The 9,566-nt window shown below is 42.3% G+C and overlaps 1 protein-coding gene across 1 annotated transcript; it reads right to left on the bottom strand.

Annotated features, from left to right (window-relative positions):
- Positions 1 to 8,456: 8,456 nt before the first annotated feature.
- Positions 8,457 to 9,365, bottom strand: LOC108947517 (uncharacterized mitochondrial protein AtMg00810-like). Its single transcript, XM_018775617.1, has 2 exons — positions 9,321 to 9,365; positions 8,457 to 9,188 (listed from the first exon to the last, which is right to left on the bottom strand). Exons 1-2 carry the CDS (start codon positions 9,363 to 9,365, stop codon positions 8,457 to 8,459), a joined length of 777 nt encoding a protein of 258 aa, XP_018631133.1.
- Positions 9,366 to 9,566: the final 201 nt, after the last annotated feature.

Raw genomic sequence — 9,566 nt, 5'->3', positions numbered from 1 at the left:
TACTCAACTTTCTCGGTACCTATTCCAGGTATAACCAAATTTGGATGGACCCGGGCGATCAAGAAAAGACTTTTTATCACTAAATTAGGCACCTATTGTTATATCGTAATGTTATTCGGATTAAAGAATGTTGGTGCCAGCTATCAACGCCTAGTAAACCGGATGTTCAAAGAACAGATAGGAAAATCAATAGAAGTTTATATTGACGACATGTTAGTCAAGTCCCTACGAGGACCATTTGGAACATTTCCAGGAAAACTTCCACATATTGAAGAAATATAATATGAAGATGGACCCGGAGAAGTGCGCATTCGGGGTCGGATCGGGAAAATTCCTATGATTCATTGTATCCAATCGAGGGATCGAGATCAATCCCGACAAAATCAAAGCCATATAAGACATCACCATGGTGGACAACATCAAGATCGTTCAAAGGCTGACCGGGCGTATACCTTCCCTGGGTCGGTTCATATCGAGGTCCTCGGAAAACATCTAGCTGTTTTTCTCACTGTTGAAGAAGAAGAATAACTTTTTCTGGACCCCGGAATGACAACAATCTTTGGAAGAACTAAAACTGTACCTATCGAGTCTTCCCCTGCTCCACATTCCAAAGGCGGATGAACAATTGTACTTTTACTTGGCAGTTTTCGAGGTAGCGGTTAGTGGAGTTTTGGTTCGGGAAGAGAAAGGTGCGCAACTTCCTATGTACTATCTCAGTAGAACTCTAGGTGAGGCCGAAGCAAGGTATCCTCGCCTAGAAAAATTGGTGCTCGCTTTGCTAAGCGCCTCTAGAAATTTAAAATTGTACTTTCAGTGCCACCCCATATGTGTCGTAACCTCTTACCCATTGAGGAATATAATGCACAAACCCAAGATCTCGGGCCGGTTGAACAAATGCTCTGTCGAAATCAGCATGTACTATATCAAGTATCTACCTTGAACTGCCATAAAATCTAAAATTTTGGCAAACGTTGCGGCCGACTTTATGCCGGCCTTAATACCCGAAGTCAAAAGGGAATTATTCCTAACCTCGGGGACTACCTCAGGAATTTGGACCCTTTTTACGGACAGTACCTCAAACGCAAAAGGGTCTGGGCTCGACATCGTTGTAAAACCACCTACGGGGAATGTAGTTAGGCAATCTATTAGAACTATGAAATTCACTAACAATAAGGCTGAGTGTGAGGCCATAATTGTAGGTCTCGAATTGGATACAAGCCTTGGGTCCGAGGTAAACAAAGCTAAATGCGACTCCCTCCTAGCGGAAAATCAAGTCAATGGGACGTTCGATGTGAAAGAGGAACGAATGCGAAGATACTTAGTCAAATTACAGGTAACACCGCATAAATTCAGGGAATGGACCCTGCAGCACGTGCCCCGATATCAGAACAATGAGCCCAATGCTCTGGCTAACTTGGGTTCATCGGTCGATGTTGATGAATTCAGTTCAGGAACGGTGGTACAACTCATGAAGTTAGTGATAGAGGAAGGCCACGCCGAAGTAAATTCGATTAGTTTAACTTGGGATTGGAGGAAAAAATACATACACTACTTGAAGAACGAAAAATTGCCCTCGGATCCCAAAGAATCGAGGACCCTGCGTACCAAGACTACCAAATTTTGCTTGGTCAAAGGGACATTGTTCAGAGGAACATTCAACAGCCCGCTAGCCAGATGCTTGGGATCAGAAGATACTGAATATGCCTTGAGAGAAGTTCACGAAGGCACTTGCGGGAACCATTCAGGGGCAGAGTCTTTGGTTCACAAATTAATCAGGGTTGGCTATTACTAAATCGAAATAGAGAAAGATAAAAAGGAATTAGTACGAAAGTGTGATGACTTCCAATGACACGCCCCAATGATATATAAACCAGGGAAAATACTCCACCTGGTTTTATCTTCGTGGCCATTTATGAAGTGGGGAATGGACATCGTCGGTCCCCTATCGTAGGGCACCCGCTAAGGCTCAATTCATACTATTCATGACCGATTATTTTTCCAAATGGGTCAAAGCTCTAGCGTTCGAAGAGGTCCGAGAGAAAGAAGTCATTGGCTTCATCTGGGACCACATAATATGTGGATTCGGGATACCGGCCGAGGTTGTTTGTGCTAATAGGAAACAATTTATTGGAAGCACCGATCTTAAAGTGTCGGTGGTTGGCTTTTCAGTTGTAGTATATTTCTATTCATTGTTTCCGGGCAGCCAACTAAACTAGGGCGGCCTCCCACCTTTCATCTAACAGTTCAAGGCTCGTGATCATGGCCTCACCGATTGACACTTCTGTCGCATATTGGAACCTGAGGCTCAGTTCTCCCACTTCGACTTGTATTAAGGCTTCAGCACCGTAGACCAACAAAAATGGGGTGGCCCTGGTACTTGACTTAGAGGTCGTACGGTATGCCAACAGGACTTTGGGAAGAATTTCTTTCCATTTTCCTTTGGCATCGGTCAATCTCTTTTTCAGGTTTTAATGTATAGTCTTGTTTGTTGATTCTGCATGTCCGTTCTCACTAAGGTGATAATGTGTTGATAGTATCTTCTCAATTACTCTTTAATCATGTTAATAATCGGACTAACATTTGCAGGCAAACGGCCGAGGAAGGATGTGGGTATTAGGTCTGAAAGCATGCGTTGCACTCTTTTTCCCTTGAACCGGTTTTGTTCCAAAAAGGATTTTTCGGCAAGCTTTTTGACGAGGCAACAGTAAAACGTGCTAACTTAGATTCGAAGACCGATCTCAAACTGGAGTCAACGATTTTTCTCTTCATATCAATAGTATCTGAGCCCTTTCAAGCTCGACCTTGAATAGTGGGAGCCATTACCCTCGAATTATAGTTTTTAGCAAGGAAAAAAGAAAAACCTTGTATGTTAGAAGCTAAGGCTTAGTGGTTAGGATTTATTGTAAGGGCCAAACGATCGTATGAATCGTGCTCATATAGTCCACTCTAGCCATGATACAAGTTTTTATGCGCTTTCGATCATGTACTTTACACACTGAGAAATGAAAGAAAGTTTCGCCTTGCTACTACGCATTTTCTTGCTTCTTTAATTCCGGATCCTAAGAGCCCACGGGCTATCCCTACTCGGGGACTATCAAGCCCAAGGGCTACCCCAACTCGGGGACTGTTGCCCGAAGAAAGTTCGGACAACTCGGGCTACAGAATCCTGGAGGCACCAAACTTATTAGGCGGTGCCCAAATACAAAAGGCTACGGCCACCCTAAGAACGACTCAGAGATATCCAAAGCTCGTAATTAGAAAGTAAGGCCTTTATCAAAACTCGAACCCTGCTTAAAGGTTACCGTACCCTCGGCAAAAGCATCGTCTAAAATCACTTAAGCATCTTGAAAACTTTTGGTCACATCGAGGTTTCAAAGCATCGAGCAAACAAAGTTGTATTGAGGTCGGGCTCCGTTCGGACCTCCGAAAAATGAATGCCCCATAACTACATTTGATTCTATTTTAAGGCATCAAAAATATTACATGAATAGAAATTATAAAAAGATGTTGGAAAAGTAAAGAGACGATATTGCCAGAAAGGGAAAATTTCATATATATTCCGAAATATATTTACAAAGGCCCAATAAAAATGGCCTCAAAATAAACAAAAACGAATATACCTGAGGGAAAGCAAAATGGGTACTAAGGCATCTACGCCTGGTCTTCACCGGGGCCTGACTCGTCACTAGAACCGTTGGAGTTCTTAGATCCCTTGGAGTCTTCGGCACCCTTAGTCTCGTAAAGCTCATTTTCCTCGGCCTCAATCTTCTTAGCTTCCTCGATCTTGGACGATAAATTGAAGCCTCAGGCATGGATCTCTTTGTGGGTCTCCCTTCGGGATAACCGCTTCATGTCTTCAGCCTTCGTCTTTAGGCAGGTCTCGGCTGCCTCCACACCAGCCTTGTACCGAGCCACCATTTCCTCGTCATTAGTGGAGGTTGTGTCCAATTTGGACTACAATGCCTCATATTCTCTTCCGAAGGCATCCCGCTCTGTCACAGCCGAGCTCATATGTGCTCGGAGATCATCATTCAACTGAGACCACTTGTCAGCTTTGTCCTTTGCCACCCATAGTTGGCTCTCATATAACACTAACTCCGCCTTAGCAGTTTCCTTCTCTGAAGCCAGAAGGTCCATCATGACCTTCCACACTTCTGCCATGGCCTTGACCTCGTTCACTCGGCTCGGAGTTGGTTGATCAGGTAGACCTTCTGTTGGACCTGCAATGTTTTGTTGTTAGTCACCATGACTAACTTCTTAGTTTTAGCTTCAAAGACCTTTATCTTTTCAACCAGGTCGGCATGTTCTCATTTTATGATCGAGGCCTCCTTCTGAACTTTGTCCAGCTCGCCCTGGAGGTCTTTAAGGGCCTTATCCTATTTCTTATTGAGAAGCATGTGCATGTCCTTCTTTTGGACCTATTCTTTGAGCTTGAACTCGAGCTGGCTGGTTTCCAAGCGGAACCAGAGGAAGAATTCATGATGGAGCACTGAAACCTGTAAAATAGTGGAACTAGTAAGGGACATCAAGGGAAAACTTAAGCAGGATTCATGAAGGGAGTATAAAAGTGTAAGAATCTTACCCGGTTCAGCGCCTGTTGTGCCTCATTAAAAAGACTTGACGTGCCTACCTCGTTCAACTTTGCCTGGTCCTCCTCGGTCACCAGACATCAAAGGTAGCTGGCTACCCCAACCAGAGCAGACAGAATCTAGGGATCCTCCAAGAGTGTGAGAACAACCGTCCTCTTGCGCTCGGGGTCCACGCTCGGTGCAAGGAATTACTTCACCAATCTTAGTTTCATACTAGGCCCGTCAGCTCCCGAAGGCACGTCCTTTTTCGGTATCTCCAGGTGACCCAGCCCAGAGAAATCTTCCAATGTGGACATGTCCATTACATTTAAGAAGGAGTAGAGATGTTTATCACACCGGTAGCCTCCTTTGGAATAGAAATGACTTCTCAGGAGTTCACAGTCCACTTCGGCCTCTCGAGTCGGAAGGGGATCAGCCTCATGGCTGCTTTCCTCGGTTGCCACCTACTCCCCAGCAGGGGTCGATCCACGGGTGACAAAGATGACATCTTCTTCAGGCTCATCCATGAGCTGGTGAAGCAAGTCGGAGTCCAGTACCCTAGACTTAGTATTCTTCTTAGGCATACGAGCCTAGGTAGCTTCCTTTTTTTATCTTCAACTCGAGATTCGAGGAATACGAGGACTTTCTTTTCCTTTGCTTCTCCTCCACGGTAGCCCGGGGTTGTCCCGAGCCTAAGTTTGGTGGTCTTAGGAAAATCTATAAAGAAAAAGAGAAGGTCAACATCGTGTAAGCATGGGTGTGTAGTAATAACTATTTAGGGAAGAGCCATACCATGAGAACGGGCCTTCCATTTGCTCTTCAAAGGTTTGTGCCACGTGCGCTCGTAGTATGACATCTGTTGGCAGATCCCTTCGATCCACTCCTTGAGTCGGGGGACCACATTAGGAACCTGAGTAACAACTGCACGACCATAAATACTGGCGATGAGAGAAAAAATGAAGGGAAATTGACACCTAAAGAAAGACTACACTTACGAGATGTCTTCCACTTCTCGGGGAATGGCAGTAACTCGAGAGGGATCAGGTCTTCATTCTTTACCCGAACAAAATGCAATTGCCAACTTGGTCTCGACCTTCGTCGATGCTGGAAAAAGGGGCCTTGCTAGCTTTACAAACAAGCTTGATTAGTCCCCCTCGGAAAATTCAAGGATTGTACAGACGAGGTAGGTGGTCGAGGGTGAATCGAGGAGATTTAGTGTTGTTCACAAAATGGCATACCTCTTGCAAAAGGCCCGGGACGAGTTGATTTTCCCGAGGCACACCTCGTACCTCTTCCAAAAGGCCAGTATTACTGGGTCTACCGGGGCCAACATGAAGGGGTAAGTGTAAACATTTAAATACCCATCCACCTAGGTAATGATATCATCCTTAGGCCAAAGAAAAACCACGTCTTTGCCTTCCCATTTGCAGTCCTCTCAGACTATGGGAATGGTATCCTTAGTGATTGAGCATATGTATCTCCATGATCCTTCACCTCGGTCTTGTTTGACGGAGGCCTTCTCGACCTTGAGATCGTCCCTGATAGAATAGCCCCCAGGTATGAAGATTTTCATAGGAGGCTCTGGAAGCACCTCAGGGACATCTACCTCAACTTGTGCGGCCGAGTGGGAAGTAGAAGGGGTCGTTTGTTGTGGTACAGACTTGGAAGTTTTGGCCATCGTAAATCTGGGATAGTATATGAAGATTTGAAGAAGGCGTATGAAGATTTGAAGGTAATAAGTGAAGATATGAAGATATGAAGTTCTAGGTTAAAAATCCAAGAAACAAACACGAAGGTTTGAAGATTAAAGATGAATATGTAAAGGTTCAAGAAGTTAGGTATGAAGATTTGAGAAAGTTGAAAGCCTTTATAAAGTCAAAGGTAAGAGCTGGGATCAGAAAGTAAAAGAAGTGAACAGGGTCGAAGCTTTTATAGGGGGAAATGTAATTAATATGCGATGTTTCACATTCAAAAACAATCAGCTGATGATCAACACGTGTCCAAAGTCAGAACATCGTGACTGATGGGACGTTTTGGCTTATCCGTCATCTTGGTTGTAACGTACGAAGGAAGGAACCGGGGTTCATCTATCGTTTCCCATAGTTTAGGCAAACCTACTCTCTGGGAAACGAGGGTACTATCTGTATACTAGTAGAACCTGGGGCAACATACACCCTGAGTTTTCGGTGGGTCAAAAGGAAGCAAGGATATGAATACACGAATCGAAATTGAAGCTGAGAACTTCTTGTACCAAGGCCCGAACGGAATGCTCGCCATCAGACTTGATCAAACAACTCACCCCGGGCCCGGAATGAGTTCTGAGACTCCGGGAAGAACAGTTGTAGGCGACGGATAAAGGGTCGTGATATCCAGGACCAACCGGATATCACTGTGCGGATCTCGCTCAATGGCGGTTACAAATTAGTAATTAACGAGAGAGGGGGAGTTTTACCTTTTCTAGATTTATACTAGGGGTTAACTCTCCTACTATATAAAGGGGAAGTTTTTTCTTTGATAAGACATTGCAACACGCATATGAAGGCACTACAAACTTATTTCTCTGCTTTGTAGTTATTGAAAATTTCTTATTTAATTGTTGTTCTTCATAGACATCTAGCTTCGAACCAAGGGTTCAGTCGAGGGCAAAATCACTGTTCAACGCAAATTCGAGCTCGGACGTAACATAATAATTGGTTTGGTTATTCATTCTATATTTAACTCGTTTATCAAACATTCTTGATTATTTGTGTTGAATTAATCCACATATCCTTAAAACCGTGCATAAATTCAATTATTATCCGTTTTAAGGGTAAACAACGTTAATTCCAATTTGAGTATAAAAATCTCCCAAAAGAGAATACCTAAACAAAGTTTCTACATAAGCATAAAAAAGGTACAACTCAAGAATAACTTTACAACAAAGAACTAAAATTTGAAAATAATCGACATGGCACACTGGTAAGGTACAAGTTCACCGTCTGGTTCATTAGTCACGTTAAAGCTTCAGAACACTGCACAGTGTTTGCTCGCAAATTCACTCTTTGAATGCACTTAATCTTTTGTGTATTTTCTCTCAGTGCAGAACGTGATTGCGTTCAAAATGAAGACTTAGATAATATGTAGAGTTATTGATTTCGAATGGCTCATATTGACGGCTATAAGCGAAAGATTGTAACAAAATACCAATCTTCACGAAAGAATAATATTTATTAAGCTATGTATAGTACGAATCTCGGTTAATATAATGGTTTGTGAAGGGATATTTAATTTAAAATGGTATAAAAGCCTATCAATATTATTATGATATTTGTCATGTGAAATCAGATATCGCAATGTGAATAGGAAAATATATCTTAAAAGATGAAACAATAAAGAGAGAGTTATGTTTTACAAGGCAAATATCTAGACCAAAATGTTTGAATTAGCCATGGAAATGAAGAAGAAAAGCGAAGTAGGCAAGCAAAATTAGGAATTTTCACTTATGGCATTAACTGAAAGAATTGTACAGAGGTGTAGATGCTGTAATATACACCTCCACTAACTAACTAACTGGCCTACACTAACAATAATTATAAAAGACTCCAACTTTGCGTTATTTATAGATTGACCCCAAAACTAATCTAACATGATATACTTCAATACTCCCCCTCAATCTAGAGGATGAAGTATATTCAGTAAACTCAACTTGCTTAATAACAAATGATGTTGCCCAGAAGTTAACCTCTTAGTAAGTAGATCAGCCAACTGATCTCGAACAAAATGACAGTCAATTTCAATATGTTTAGTGCGCTCATGGAATATAGGATTGGCAACAATCCGCATAGCAGCCTTGTTATCACAATAGAGAGTAACAGGTCGAAGAACATGCACAGCTCACTCTGCAAAAAGTCACAGTAACCAAGTGAGCTCAACAACAACAGTGGCCATACTTCTATACTCAACTTCTGCATTGCTCCTAGATATGGTGTGTTGCTTCTTAGACTTCCAAGAGATCAAAGAGTCCCCAAGTTTGACTAGGTAGACACTAACAGATCTTCTAGTGACAGGGAAAGCACCCCAATTTGAATCACAGAATGCAGTAAGAGAATGCATAGGTGATATCTTCAGGAGAATGCCAAAACCTATTGCATTTTTGAGATATCTAACCACCCTAAGAGTTGACTCCATAGGGAACCTTTTAGGAGCCTGCATGAATTGGCTCTGACTCTGGAAAACAAAGGATATCTCAGGCCGGGTAACTGTCAAGTACAAAACCTTGCCAATAAGCTTCTGATAGCTGGTAAGATCTACCAAAGGATCAACAGTAGATGACCAGCATGCCACTTTATCAAACTCCAATATGGTCAATTTTTGATTGATTTCTAGAGGAGTTACTACTGGCTTAGCTCCGCTAAGACCTAGTTCTGAGATCAACTCTAGAGTGTATTTCCTTTGATTGAGTAGGACACCATGTTTGGACCTCAACACTTCAATGCCAAGGAAGTACCTTAGTTCACCCAAATCTTTGACTTTAAACTGTTGATGCAATGAATGTTTGGCCTCTTTGATCAACTCAAGATTGCTACCAGTAAGTAACAAATCGTCTACATAGATCAATATCACCACAATATCATGTCCAACCTTCTTAGTGAACAGGGAATAATCAAACTTACTAGGTGTGAAACCTACATGTAACAGGACTTGAGTAAGCTTTAAGTTTCACTGTCAAGATGCCTGCTTGAACCCATATAATGATTTCAATAGCGTGCAAACCTTCTTGTTCTCCCCCTGTCTCTGAAATCCCTGTGGAAAATCCATGTATACCACTTCTGAGTGATACAAAATTTGGCGAGCGCAAAATACACACTAAACCATGCTCGCTAGTCGAATATAGTAAATTAAAATATCGTATCCACATGGATTGGAGTTAAACAGTATTATCGTAGTTTGTAGCTAGATTGCTATCCAAGGTGATCAACAATTTAGGGTTATGTGATTAAAACTAAATTTAACTAAGAA

The sequence above is a fragment of the Nicotiana tomentosiformis genome, chromosome 9, assembly GCF_000390325.3.
Source record: "Nicotiana tomentosiformis chromosome 9, ASM39032v3, whole genome shotgun sequence".
NCBI lineage: Eukaryota > Viridiplantae > Streptophyta > Magnoliopsida > Solanales > Solanaceae > Nicotiana > Nicotiana tomentosiformis.
This window is presented reverse-complemented; position numbering and strand designations above follow the sequence as displayed.